Genomic DNA, 15,220 nt, shown 5'->3' on the forward strand with positions numbered 1-15,220 from the left:
GGGATCATTACCTGTATTAACTTGGAAGTCACTGTGATTTCTTTTTTCATTGTGACTTTTGAATCCTGTGCCTAATGTTAATTATTGGGTGTTTTGTTTTTGCTTTTTCTCAGACAGTCCCTGAGAATGGTCTGAGAAGAACCCCAATCCTCTCATTTTACAGATTAGCAATTTGTGTAGAAGTCACCTAATTTACCACATTATGGTAATTCTAGGACTAAGACTGTAGTTATTTTTAATCTTAGTTGAATATTTCTTGTGAACCACAATATACTCACTTGAAAATGTTGAGACAGATTTCAGAAAAATTTCCTGCCAGCTTGTGCTCTTTAGATGGTGGTAGGGGCAGTTAGTGTTGCTGCCGCTCTCACCATGGCTGGATCTGGGCTGCACACATCATCCTCTTGGGAGATGTGGTCCCTGGGATCCTCTTTAACGCCAGAGTTTGAGCCGCAGGCAGCTTGGAGGCAGCAGATCAGACTTTCTTGGGAAGCTTTGCTAATTTGCAGCACCTGGACAAAGTTCCTCATGAACACCTGACAGCATGTCATGACATCATTTCACTGTGGTGACAGGGACTCAGCCCTGAATTTTTATTTTATTTTTTTAAATACACGACAGCAGAATGTATTACAATTCTTATTACACATATAGAGCACAATTTTTTATATCTTTGTATAAAGTATGTTCATGCCAATTCATGTCTTTATACATGTACTTGGGGTTTTTACATTACAATTCTTATTACACCTATATACCACAATTTTTCATATCTCTGTTTGTATATAAAGTAGGATGACACCCAATTCGTGTCTTCATACATGTACTTTGGATAATGATGTCCATCACATTCCACCATCCTTGCTAATCCCCTGCCTCCTCCTTTTCCCTCCTCCCTCCCCTCTTCCCTATCTAGAATTCATCTATTCCTCCCTTGTTTCCCCTCCCTACCCCACTATGAGTCAGCCTCCTTATATCAGAGAAAACATTGGGCATTTGTTTTTTGGGGATTGGCTAACTTGACTTAGCATTATCTTCTCCAACTCCACCCATTTACCTGCAAATGCCATGATTTTATTCTCTTTTATTGCTGAGTAAAATTCCACTGGGTATATATGCCACAGTTTTTAATCCATTCATCCACTGAAGGGCATCTAGGTTGGCGCCACAGTTTAGCTATTGTGAATTGTCTCAGCCCTGAATTATACATAGGAAAAGCGTATGGATCCCAGTCTTTTAATGATTCAGGACAAGCACAAGTGCCTAGTGTCTCTGTTCTTGGCTCTTGGACCTAGTGGGCCCGTAGACAATGTGTCCCTGCCCATGCAGATGTGTCTCTGGATATTCAGCATTGATGATGTCCCAAGGACCCTGCACCCATCACTCCTTCTTCATCAGACATGGGCAGCATCCCCTGGAAAACAGTGATTCCAGAGTACAAGTATCAGCACCTCATTAGGAAGGAGGAAAGAGCTGGACACGGTGGTGCATGCCTGTAATTCCAGCAAACAGGAGGCTGAGGCAGGAGGATGGAGTTCAAAGACAGCCTCAGTAACAGTGAGGTGATACGCAACTCAGTGAAACCCTGTCTCTAAATAAAATTCAAAATAGAGTTGGGGATTTGGCTTAGTGGCTGAGTGTCCTGAGTTCAATCCCCAGTACCCACCCCCTCAAAAATAAAAAAGGAGGAGAAATAGGAAAGAAACCAGCCCCCATGACCCTTTCAAGGATCACTGACAATATGGACAAGGTTAAGGCTAAAGCTACTCGTGTCATCATAAATTCTCTAATCATAAAACACCCAGGAGAGCATTCAACATTTTGAGCAAAAGGCAAGACTAAGAGTTGCTGGCTATACACCTCATAAGGGCCTTACTACCAAGAAGACCAAGTACCTCTGAGGGGCAGAAGCACACTGCAAACTAAAGCTGCAGAATAGAGAGAGAACAAAAGAAAAGCAACCTGCATCCGCCCAATCTGCCCCAAGTAGCACCTCTCACTCTTCCCCTAAGCAGAGGCCCAGAGGCTGGTTGACTTATGGTTCCTCTATAGCCTTACTTGGTCCAAATCCTAGCACCATGGATCGTGGAAGTTGAGATAAGGACAGAAATTCATCAGATAAACAGAGCCATTTTGAACCAAGTTCCCTTCAGAAATATAATTCTGGAGGTTTTGTCATCCAGGACTACAAAGAAACCAAGAAGTCCTCTCCCATGGAGCTGATCCATGCCCAGACCACCCAAATAGCTGAATATCCAACAACCTTCAAGCTGCCCAAGATGGATGTCCCAGTAATAGAAGAAAAACTGCTGTGGACCCATAGTCTCAAACTGTGTAACTCGAATATGCTCATACCCACTGGCTTCTAGAGTGCGTTCTATCATGGGTCTCTAGATGAAGGGCTTCTTGTCCTTTACTCCTTTTGTACCTTGGCTTGGACATAGGAATGGTATATTTAAAAAAAAAACTTAAACTGAGGCTAGAGATGGAGACATAATTAATTCTGAGAGACATCAGTACACAGCTTGTCTTTGTATGGAAGAAACCATTTTCAGCTGTTTCAAAGTCAAACTAAAAAAAAATCTCAGCAGTAATATTTGGAGGTCTTCATTTCCTTTTTTTTTTTTTTTGTATCATTTATCCCAGACCAGGACTTTGATCATACTTACTAGGTCAATAATGTTTATGCTATTCCAAAACCTAGGCTTCTTTTTATCACCCATCAACATGAGCATTGAATGGTACAGAAGTGTCCACTGACAAGTTTGGGTGACATTGGCCTTAACTCTGCTAGTGCTGCGCTCCAGCCTTGTTAGTTAGAGGGAACTAAGACTGATTTGAGGGCTGGGTACAGGAAACAGCCAGATTTGGCAGGGACTGCTCTTTCTAGGCTGAAACTGGAGTCTCCTTGCTTTTTATCCAACCTAATTTAACATCGATTTGGTTGGAAACTTCCTAAAGGGAGAAAACGAAGTGTATTGATTTGATATTGATAAATGGATATTCAGTTTGTTTGTGTGTGCGTGTGTGTGTGTGTGTGTGTGTGTCTGTGTGTCTGTGTGTGTGTGTGTGGTGATGGGGATTGAACTTAGGGCCTTGCACATGCCACATGCCAGGCAGGTGCTCTACCACTGAGGTATACCCCCAGCTCCAGAATGCTAAAGGTTTTTAGAGTAAAGAAGATGGTAAATACAGTTAGATTATACACTTGAAGTTCATGTGAAATTAGCATCACCTTATTTCAGTTTCTTTGTTCAGGTCAGCTTTAAACTGTTTTGGAGAGGAGATGTTTTTTTACCAAAACGAGCACACACACACACACACACACACACACACACCCCAAAAAAAGAAAGAAAAGAAAAGATAATTTCCTGCACGAATTCATTGTCTGAATCATTGTTATAGGTTGCTCCGGTTGTTGAAAAGACTATGAACAGATCAGAGAACTTACTCTTTACTGGTTCCTCATCAGCATCACAAGTTCATGCTGCTGCAGTGAATGGAGATAAGGGTGCTCTTCAGAGGCTCATCATAGGTAAGCAATCCCTTTAAATTCAGAAACTGTAAAAACAATTTTTTGTCCTAAGGGAGTTGGTTAATCTTAGCTTTAATTTGCAATGTACTGATGCATTTTTATGTAAATATATTATTTATGGAAACATATTATTTATATTTTATTCCAGGACTTGGTTAACAAAGAAATTAAATTCTGAAACTTAAAAATATAGATTAGGATTAAGTGAAAAGTATTCAAGAAATTTTCATGTATTTGGTAGAGAGTCTAGATACTCTTAAAAAGTAATAGTATGTAGGTGTTATTAGAGTCAAGAAAATATATATGTAATTAGAAAGGGGATTAATTCATCTTTATAAAACATCTAGAATAAGACAGTGGAGAATGATCTTTTAAGATTTAATGTGCAGTATACACAAAGTTAATTCTGACTTGACAAAGTGCTAATGTTTGTAAGTAAACTTTAATTATTTAAAATTGATTCAATGTTATCCCTCTCATCTATTTGGATAGATAGACAGAAGTGTAGAAATTCTAGAAGGAGAGAACAAAGTGAAAGATGGACAGGCAATATTTAAAGACAGTGTAGCTAAGAATTTTCCAGAATTATAAAAATCATAAATTTACAACTCCCAAGAAGAATAGATGAAATAGATTTTTGGTAAACTTTGTAGGTATCAGTGTCTGATGACATCATGACTGACAGCTTGTTATGCAAAATCAACTCCAAACTACTTGAACTTCCATACTCGTTCCTTCAGAATTTGTTTTCATTATACATTTCCACTTTCTTCAGTAGTTTATACAGGTGTATACTAACTTCTGGCGAGGCTGGCAGTTACTTTTACTCTCTAGTGTGCCATAAATTTTGTCTTTTCTCTACACAATCTACCTCTTCTCCTCTTTTCTTTCTTCTACCAACTTACCTTCTTTTTTTACTAAGCAAACTGATAATGGCCTTTAAAAACGTAACTATTTACCTCATACTCTATGAAGATTTCTCTTCCTCTACAGAGACATCATCCCTGCTTTACCTCAACTACCTACATTCACAGCCCCTCCCTGAATTTTACATCTTCCACAACCTCCAAATCACTCATTTGAATGTTTCACCATTCATCCAAAACACTTTTACTTCCAGTCATCTACTAATGAGAACAGTAGTTTCTCATCCTCACTGAGACTTCCGGTCCATTATCATCTCTAGTTTTGACCACTGGCTTCTGTCTGTACCTTTCTTCCTATTCAGTCCTGATTCTGTGGTCTGTTATTAAAATCCTCTTGGAAAAATTCTCTTTTTTACTTCCTTTTGCTCTCTCAACTCTGGATAGAACTAATCCATCTATTCCTGGCAACCCCAAAGCAGTTGAACCTGGCTGGAAGATTCATAACATACCAAATTTATGATTCTCCACTTCAAATAAGCACTCAACACTTATTGCTCATAATGCCCCAAATTCATGATTCCCCTCTTCAAATAAATATTCAGAACTTAATGCTTGTCATGCTACATTTCTCCATAGCAAACATTCGGTACCTTCTCACTCTGCTGAAGCCTATGACTGCCAATTTCCTTTCTCTTCATTCTCAGATAATACCTTTTGCTTCCTAAAAGAAAATGAAGACATTGAGTAGGAATCCTCAAATTTTACCATGTCTACAAATAGTGCTACATCCATATACATCCTCTTCTTACTTCCTGCTAAAATAGAATAAATTTCCCTCTTTCATTCAAAGGCCAGTTCTTCCACACAAGCTCTGTATTCTGTCCCCTTCTATTTTCTCACAAAATTTGCTCTAGTTTTTAAACTTCTGATTACAGTAGTTTCAACTTTTTTCCCCTTTCTTCTATTTAAATTCTTCATGTCAACATTTTAAGCATGCTCTATTGTCTCTTCCATTTAATAATCTCTTTCCTATTCCTATATCCCACTTTAAGTATTGCCATCTCTTTCAACTTTTCCTCACAACAGTTATTAGTACATATCTACACTGCCACATAGTGACTTAAAGAAGTCAGAAGGATAATATTTCATTCTCATAATAGTTCAAAAGTACATGGGCATTCTAGGGTAGATATATGTCACTGTTTCACAGAATCAACCAGGGATGCTGCTGGGCGTGGCTCTGCCATTCTCAACATCTATTTAACTTCCATGTCTGGATTCAAGGCAAATCTTCTCTTTGTAGTTAAAACCCAGATTGCAGGAAGAGAGAAAGAGAGAAACTTGTCATTAAGAAGGTGGGCCAGAGTGATGAGGGGGAGGGCTTCCACAATCTTCTGTTCCCTTGGAGTCTGGAACCCGCCATTTTTTCAATCTTTTTGTAGGCTTCTGTCCTGGATGCGGAGCCCAGGTGTCTGTGCTATGCAGAATCTGAAAACAAACCATAGGGAGAACACTGAGAACCCTGAGAGCCAGGAAATGGAACTGTTAACATTTATGGATATAGCCATTGATTTTACTGAAGAGGAGTGGGAATGCCTTCAGCCTGCTCAGAAAATTTTATATAGAGATGTGATGCTAGAGAACTATAGAAACTTGGCCTTCCTGGCCATGACTCCTAATCATATCCAAGAATATTCACCAGAAAAGGGCCTAAAACATATATTACATGAAGTGATAAGTGCAAAATATGGAAGTTGTGATCTTGCCTATTTACCACAAAAGAAAATATGGAAAACTACAAGTGAGAGTGAACACCAGAAATCATATAAAAAATCAGGCCTTGTTCATCACCAAAAAATGTATACTGGAGAGAAGCCCTACGAATATAAAGAATGTTGCAAAGCTTTTAGTAAAAAAAAAGGTCTTATTTACCACAGAGGAACCCACAATGGAGAGAAGCCCTACAAATGTAAAGAATGTGGAAAAGCTTTTGGTCAAAAATCAAACCTTATTCGCCACAGCAGAACTCACACTGGAGAGAAGCCCTACAAATGTAAAGATTGTGGCAAAGCTTTTGGTCAAAAATCAAACCTTATTCGCCACAGCAGAACTCACACTGGAGAGAAGCCCTACAAATGTAAAGATTGTGGCAAAGCTTTTGGTCAAAAATCAAACCTTATTTGGCACAGCAGAACTCACACTGGAGAGAAGCCCTACAAATGTAAAGATTGTGGCAAAGCTTTTGGTCAAAAATCAAACCTTATTTGGCACAGCAGAACTCACACTGGAGAGAAGCCCTACAAATGTAAAGATTGTGGCAAAGCTTTTGGTCAAAAATCACACCTTATTCACCACAGCAGAACTCACACTGGAGAGAAGCCCTACAAATGTAAAGAATGTGGCAAACCTTTTGGTCAAAAATCACACCTTATTCGCCACAGCAGAACTCACACTGGAGAGAAGCCCTACAAATGTAGAGATTGTGGCAAAGCTTTTGGTCACAAATCACACCTTATTTGCCACAGCAGAACACACACTGGAGAGAAGCCCTACAAATGTAAAGAATGTGGCAAAGCTTTTGGTCAAAAATCACACCTTATTTGGCACAGCAGAACTCACACTGGAGAGAAGCCCTACAAATGTAAAGATTGTGGCAAAGCTTTTGGTCAAAAATTGGACCTTATTCACCACAGCAGAACTCACACTGGAGAGAAGCCCTACAAATGTAAAGAATGTGGCAAAGCTTTTGGTCAAAAATCAAACCTTATTCGCCACAGCAGAACTCACACTGGAGAGAAGCCCTACAAATTTAAAGAATGTGGCAAAGCTTTTTGTTGAAAATCATACCTTACTTGCCACATCAGAACTCACACTGGAGAGAAGCCCTACAAATGTAAAGATTGTGGCAAAGCTTTTGGTCAAAAATCAGACCTTATTTACCACAGAAGAACTCACATTGGAGAGAAGCCCTACAAATGTACAGAATGTGGCAAAGCTTTTGGTGACACATCAAACCTTATTCGCCAGAGCAGAAATCACAGTGGAGAGATGCCCTACAAATGTAAAGAATGTGGCAAAGCTTTTGGTCAAAAATAGACCTTCTTCACCACAGCAGAACTCACTGGAGAGAAGCCCTACAAATGTAAAGAATGTGGCAAAGCTTTTACTCAAAAATCAGGCTTTATTTGCCATAGAGGAACTCACACTAGAGAGAAGCCTTACAAATGTAAAGAATGTGGCAATGCATTCAGTCAAATATCACACCTTATTTGCCACAACAGAACTCACACTGGAGAGAAGCCTCACAAATGCAAAGTATGTGACAAAGTTTTTACTCAAATATTACACCTTATTTGCCACTGAAGAATTTACACTGGAGAGAAACCTTACAAATATAAGGAATGTGGCAAAGCTTTTAGCAATAAAACAGGCCTTATTCACCACAACAGAACTCACACTGGAGATTAGCCCTACAAAAGTGAATAATGTGGAAAAGCTTTTAATAAAAAATAAAACTTTTTTCACCACAGCAGAAGACATCCTGGTGAATTTGAAATGTGAATAAAGTAATGATACTTTTAAAGAAAGACTAAACCTTGGGGCTGGGGTTGTGGTTCCATGGTAGAGTGCTAGCCTTGCATATTTGAGATCCTGGGTTCGATCCTCAGCACCACATAAAAATAAATAAGTGAAATCAAGGTATTGTGTCCAACTACAACTAAAAAATAAGCATTAAAAAAAGAAAGACTAAACCTTATTAACAACAGAATTTATACAGAAAAGAACCCCTACAAATTGAAATAATGCAGCAAAGCTTTTAATAAGAAATCAATTCTTTTCACCAGTAGGCTACTTATTCTGGAAAGAAGACATCTAAATGTAGAGAAAGTAGAAACATTTTAAATTATATATCATATATTACTAGGCATCAGAGAAAACACACTGGAGAGAAGCTCTACAAATGAGACCACTGTACCATTACTCTAAGAAAGGGACAACATTTAATCCTCACCACAATAACCATAGCGTAGAGAAAATTTTGAAATGTGAAAATTGACAATGTGACAATGCCTCTAAAATTTATTCAGCAATACTCAGCACCTATGGATACATACTGGTGAGAGAAAATGCAAATGGAAAAAAAAATGTAGCTACATGTTTCTTAAACACTGCTTATTTTTGGAGAATTCATTGTGCCCAGAAACTCTAAAAAGTTAAATAATATTTCCAAAATGTATTTAAATTTTAAATTCATTGAACATCTGAAAACTCATACTAGTAGTGAACATTGAACAGATTATGTCCAAAATGTATGCCTTATATAACAATGAAACATTTATAATAAATGTGAGAGTATAGTAAAGTTATTATCTATATATTACACCTTGATGTATATGAGGATGAGTAAAATACAGAACTCATTTAAGTTTAGAAAACAAGTATTTGTCTTTAAATATTGCTTAAATTTATTAAGCATTATCAAGTTATTTTGTAGAAATATCAGTCATAAATATCATATATGCATAGTGAAGAAACCTCATCTTTGAAAGAATATAATTGTTTTTCTAAATCAAAAATTACTATTTTCACTTTTGAATACTGAGAAAAGAATTATATGAAATCTATTTTTGATGTTTAACACGCAAGTGTAATATTTTAAACTTTAATTTTTTTTGTATTTCAGTTTAAGTTTAGGTATTTTTATATACTGAGCCACATTCCTAAGCCCTCTCTCCACTTTTTCAAATTTTGAGACTGTCTTGCTAAGTTGCTGAAACCACAATAAGTTGCTGAGTCTGAATTTAAATTTCTGAAATTACTCAGCTTCCCAATTTGCTTGGATTACAAGCATGGACCATCATTCCAGGTTTACAGTGCATTTTTTAACCTATATTTAACTTATGTAGGCAATATGTCTTTATAACTGAATATTTGTTTATGTGTTAACACTCATGTATTGCATCCTGTTGTTAAATGACAGATATCATAGTGTTCCACTTGACTAAATGTCCTATGTAACAGTAAAACATACTGTTGAGTGAATAATACTCTAGCATCTGTTAATACTTTTACACATTTTAATTAAACTTAATGTGGAATACAAAAAAAAAAGAAGGTGGGCCAGAGTTAGACACGGTCACACCTAGGACAGAAGAAACTTAAAAATGTCATTTCCTAGATGGTGTCATTTCCAACCAAAACTGAGGGTGCACAGTTCCTAAAAAGAAGAATTAGAGAATGGATGGAGGGCAATTATCATTATCTGCTGCCAAAACCAAGCTTCTTAGGCCATCTGCATTCAGTGTCCCTAATTCTTCACCTCAATCTACTCTTTTATTAAAAGAAAACAAAACATATAGTGCTATTTTGATATATACACATAGATAAAAATTTAGTACATGAATATAAAGCAAACACCCATGTAACCACCACTGTCACGAAATCTCCATTGTCAGTACCTCCAAAAGTCCCTAATGCATTCTCTCCTCCCCTCTAGAGTAACTTACTATCTTGATTAATTTTTTTCTTCTTTCCTCTCTCTTCTTCCTCCCACCTCTCTTTTTCTCTCTTTCTTTTGCTGGGAATCAAACTCAGAGTCTTACATATGTTAAGCATGTGTTCTGCCACTGAGCTGTATCCCTACCCTTTATTTTGACTTTTATAGTAATCATTATATTTTTGTTTTACCACTTATAAGTATACACCCTTAAATGCTAGAATTTTGTTTTGCCTTTTTTGAGTTATTTTTCCCAAATGTTCCATTTCTACTTGAACTGAAAAAAAAAAGGTGTATACAGTAATATCATTTTTGTGCTCAAAACTCTTTAATTGCTTCCCATTATGCTTATAATGAAATTTAAAAAGCTATATGTACCTCTTTTCCTCTCCAACCTCACTTTTCACCACTCTCTTCTGAGAAATTTGCTTTCTTTCAGTTTCTCAAACCTGCCATCTCATGGCTTTCACTTGACATGCTGTTTTCCTGGTCTCTGTCTAACTCTTAGTTACCCTACAGGTCTCTACTCTATGGTCACTTCTTCAAAGAAATCTGCTCCAATCTCAGTGAAATCTGTTCATGATGTTTTCTCTTGACACTCTGTAGTTTTCCTTCATAGAAATTGTCTCAGATTATATAACTGTGTGTGTTATGTGTATGGCTATTTTAATGCCTTTTCCTTTTACAGGCTAGTAGCCTCCATGAGAGTAGACTGGGTCGGTTTAATGCACCACTCTATCCACAAAATACAGCAAAGTACTTGACATATCAAAGGCACATGAAATATATTTGTTGAAGAATTGAATAAATAGTATAATCATTTTTAAGTATCTTTCCTCCCTGGTTATCTATAATTATCTTGAGGGCCAGGACTGAAAGAGCATTGAGTTGAATTAAATTGAATTCAGAGGCAGCTTGGCACTAAATTCCATGGGGGGAAAATTTTTTTAATGAGACTGCCTCAAGAAAAAGAACCATATAGAATGAATTCTTCATTATTTTAATGAAAAACATAACCTTCAAAGAAAACAAAACATGCAGATTAAAAATACTTTAACCAGCTCAGTCATACAAATTAATTACTGTGTTTCATTATAAAACTTGAAACTTTCCTATAATTTTATATCCCCAAAGAGAAAAATTGTTAAAAACCAAAATGCAATTATGATGTGAAGCCAGTATTGAGTTTATAAATTTATCGATAGATTGATTCCCTGTGTTTTCTGTCATCCTGTCTAAGGCACTACTGATTCATTACTGATTGAGGAAACACTGCTGCTTATCTTCTAAGGACTGTTCCACTATGTCTTCTGTGTACATACAGTCACACTTTTGCTCTGTGGCATTTCCCAGCACTTTTGTATTTGCACTAAAATGGTAACTAAAATTGCAATATATTTTAAACATCCTCTTATGTAGTAAGATGATCTTATGTTTGATGATCTCTAAATATGTACTATTTCTCTTTTCTAAACTAGACATATAGTACTACAGATGAATTTTTGTTTTCTTGAATCTTTGTTCACCAACTGCTCAGTGAATTCATTCACTTTAGCATTTTCTGTTTTCGTTTCTCTGTTTCCATGGAGAAGTATGTCAGTGATGTGTTTGACTCCATGGAAACAGATGACTGTCTCTTCTACATACACAACTAATTAAATCGAACACTTTCTGTGCTGCCCATTGTCCTGGAGGAGGACTGAACAGGCCTTCTCTGAATGAGACATCATTTCAGGAACAATTCTTAGCGCTTAACCTAAAACAATGGAGTAAAAAAGAAAGTAAAAAAGCACTAAATGCTGCAAAGATTAATACTGTTTTCTCTGTGTAAAACAAATGAAATAATTTATAAATATGCAAGTGTATAATGATTGACTTTGTTTGCAGTATTGCAGTGACTAGATGGTACCATTCTGATTCTACTGCCACTTTTCTTGCATTGTCCAATGTTGTGAGCAAGCATAATCTCTGAGTCATTTCCTCTCCTTATTTTTAACATCTCCCAACATAGTAGTTAGATCTGGCAAGGAGCCTCATAAGTGGCAAAGTAGAGGCACTATTTCAGGTTACTTCTTTCTTTACGTCAACTCTTATCTTAAACGTTAGGGCCATTAAATGTGTTATAAATGCTTGCTTATACATATGCATTTATAAAAGTATAGTTGGCTCTCTTTACAAATTCAACCACAAATTCAAGTTTCAAATTTCAATTTTGAAGATTGAAAATTAAAAAATTTTTTTTGTTGTTGTTGTAGTCAAACACAATACCTTTATTTTATTTATTTATTTTTATGTGGTGCTGAGGATCGACCCAGCGCCTCACATGTGCTAGGCAAGCACTCTACCACTGAGCCACAACCCCAGCCCCAAGATTGAAAATATTTTTAAAACTTGTTCTGACCAGGCACAGCGGTGCATGCCTGTAATCCCAGCGGCTGGGGAGGCTGAGGCAAGCAGATCATAAGTGCAAAGCCATCCTCAGCAAAATCGAGGAACTAGGCAACTCAGTGAGACCCTGTCTCTAAATAAAATACAAAATAGGGCTGGTTATGGGGCTCAGTGGTCAAGTGCCCCTCAGTGCAATCCTCAGTACCACCCCCCAAAAAATCCTTCTGTACTGGAAATAGTAAATACTGACTTCCCTAAACAATATAATATAACAGCTATTTATATAATATTTACATTGTAGTAGGTATTATAAGTAATCTAGAGATAACTTAAGGTATAAAGGAAGACTAAGAAAGTTATATGAAATACTATGCCATTTTATATAAGAGACTTGAGCAACTATAAATTTTGTTATCTGTGGGGGTTCCCCATGTATACTGAAAGACACTGTACTATAATATTAATGCTAATAATAGTAATAAAATTAGCCAATATTCATTTTTAGTTTATGTACCAGTCACTGAATTAAGTGTTCTGCAAAACGTTAATTAATTTAATGGTGAAACAAAGAGTGTAGGGGTACTCTTATTTCCTTTTTTATATAGACGAGAAAACTGAGGTGTAAGAGAGATTAATTTGTCTAACAAGTAGCAGCACTGAGATTAAAGTCTGGAAGTCTCATTTCAGAGCCAATGAATTTAACTACTAATCTGTGGGACTCCAGTGTATGTGTACACATTTTCTGTACTTATATGTACTTTCAGATCTATGAATAAATAGAAAGCAAGAAGGACAAGAAAGACAGAACTGATTAGGCCTGAGCCTTGACTGATGAACTGAATCTAAATTGGATTTTTCTAAACTTTTTTTCTTGTACTATGGGCTATTTTGACAATGTGGTGAAGTTGATAGACGTTTTCTTAGAAAAAAAAATTATGATCTTAAATTGTAAAAACTAGTTATAAAGTTTTACTATAATTTTAAAAATCAGTTATATTAAAATGTAGTTGTCAAATATTTTAAAATTGTGACATAGCAATATATCTACCATAATTTTTAGTAACACATTAAATAGCAAGATCTAATGGCATATCTAACAAATATAATTTTGAAATAACCATGAATGCAAATTATATTTTAAGATACTTGCAATAATTATAATGAGAAAATAAGTAAAAATATTTTGTAAAATATCAAGTTCCCTCAAAATTCAGTACATCCCATGTTGTTGTTCTTATTATTATCATTTTATGTGTCAGGACTCTGAGACCCAGAGCTTAAAAACATTTATTTGTACAGCATATTGGCAGAGTTGAGTCTCAAACCAAGCTATTTGGTGATAAATTCTATGTTCTTTCCATCGTTCCAATGTTGTCTCTCCTTAGCAATAAGTGTATATTTTTAAAATGACAACAAATGCTTTCCTGACATTCTGACAATATGAAAAGTGTGAGGTAAGAAGTAGGTGAAGGCAGATGAAATAAATACATCTTTGGTGTCATGTGTCATTTTAGAACAAGTAAACAGGACGTCAGTAGAGAATGCCCTATTTATTTATGTTGGGCAATGTGGTAATATAGTTATTCTGTAGATTGACACAACTGCCACTTCTAGTGATTGTCATTTCCTTTACCTAATAGAACTGGAGCTCTGGTTTCTACATATATCAGCCATTATTCAAATTCTTTTGCTTCAGCTAGCCTTGGAATAACTGTATGCTGTTGGACAGTGGCTTCCCAGCATGGTTCCAGCTCAGCTTTCTGAGCTGTGTTCAGAAAGAGCATATGCAGAATGCCAGCCCCAGTTAAGCAAGCACCCATTTATTGGTCATGGATTAGAGACCATCTCCACAGTTGCCAGAATAATTAAAACCAAACAGCACACTCACCAGCTATTTTCTATATTAACTGTTCCTGACAAGAATGCATTTTTTTTTTTACCAGGAATTGAACCCACGGGTGCTTAACTACTGAGTCAATCCCCAGCCCATTATTATTATTATTATTTTGTTTATTTATTTATTTATTATTATTTTATTATTATTATTATTTATTTTGAAACAGGTTCTCACTAAGTTGCTGAGGCTGGCTTTGAACTTGCATTCCTCCTGCCTCAGCCTCCCAAGCCCCATTGTGCCCTGCTACAATGCAAATTTTTAATGCACTCCAATCCAGTAAACATTAATTTTATCTTAAGTCCTACATTTGTATAATAAGTTGCAGGTACTATTCATATCCAAGCAATAAATCATTTTATTTGACCTTCAAAATAAGTTTTGATGTCGACTTGATAGGTATGAGTTGAATGTTATAATTGAATAAAATAAGGAAAGGGATTAGGGGAGGTAAATAAATGCGTAGACCTCTCTGTTACTTTTTTTTGGCCAGGAAGCCCTGAATCTGATGATATCACATTACTTAGAAACTATCTGAGAAGCCACCATCTCTTTCCCCTTCTCACCCTGAAGCTACCCAAGACAGGACCCAAGTGAGGCTGATTGTTGCTTTTTCTAATAATGAATAAGGGATATATACTTTCAATTTCCTCAAATAGACAAAATTTGCCTTACAGGCACAACATGTTGGATGGTAGTGACATGACCCAATTAGATCTTCTCTTTTGGGAAATATAAATATCAATTACACACAAACAAAGTCTGTCAGGAATGGGAGATAAGACTTGAAATTTCCCTGAATTTTACAGCAGATTTGGGAAGAGGCAGCAATCACTCGAGTTCTCTATCCTAGGATAGAGACTTACCTATTAGTCCCATGATTCTGACTTCACTTTGACCCTGAGGAGCATAAGCAATTACAATTATGTGATGATTGCCTCCATTTCTTTGCATTTATTCTCGTGACTACAATTCCTAAATCTGCTCTCTTACTAGAGCTTAAAAGGAGGAATCCCACCTTAAGGGAACTTGTAAAATTA

At 36.4% G+C, this 15,220-nt stretch overlaps 1 protein-coding gene and 2 pseudogenes across 10 annotated transcripts in view; all 3 read left to right on the top strand.

Moving 5' to 3' along the window:
* Invs (inversin) overlaps window positions 1-15,220 on the top strand; it is a 209,990-nt gene that overhangs the window by 2,738 nt on the left and 192,032 nt on the right. For 9 of the 10 annotated variants that reach the window (XR_011704134.1, XR_011704135.1, XR_011704137.1 and 6 more), the window contains exon 2: window positions 3,406-3,535. Coding sequence is in view for 5 of the 10 variants with exons in the window: in XM_071600774.1 (XP_071456875.1) it covers window positions 3,430-3,535 (106 nt within the window). In the remaining 5 variants the exon portion in view is untranslated. Of the gene's footprint in view, window positions 1-3,405; window positions 3,536-7,323; window positions 8,519-15,220 lie in introns of those variants that run through there. The other variant, XM_071600775.1, reaches the window with a different exon arrangement.
* Window positions 1,222-2,369, top strand: LOC114089111 (putative monooxygenase p33MONOX pseudogene; annotated as a pseudogene).
* Window positions 3,450-7,239, top strand: LOC139701611 (zinc finger protein 568 pseudogene; annotated as a pseudogene).

Source organism: Marmota flaviventris, chromosome 13 (assembly GCF_047511675.1).
Source record: "Marmota flaviventris isolate mMarFla1 chromosome 13, mMarFla1.hap1, whole genome shotgun sequence".
NCBI classification, from domain to species: Eukaryota; Metazoa; Chordata; class Mammalia; order Rodentia; family Sciuridae; genus Marmota; species Marmota flaviventris.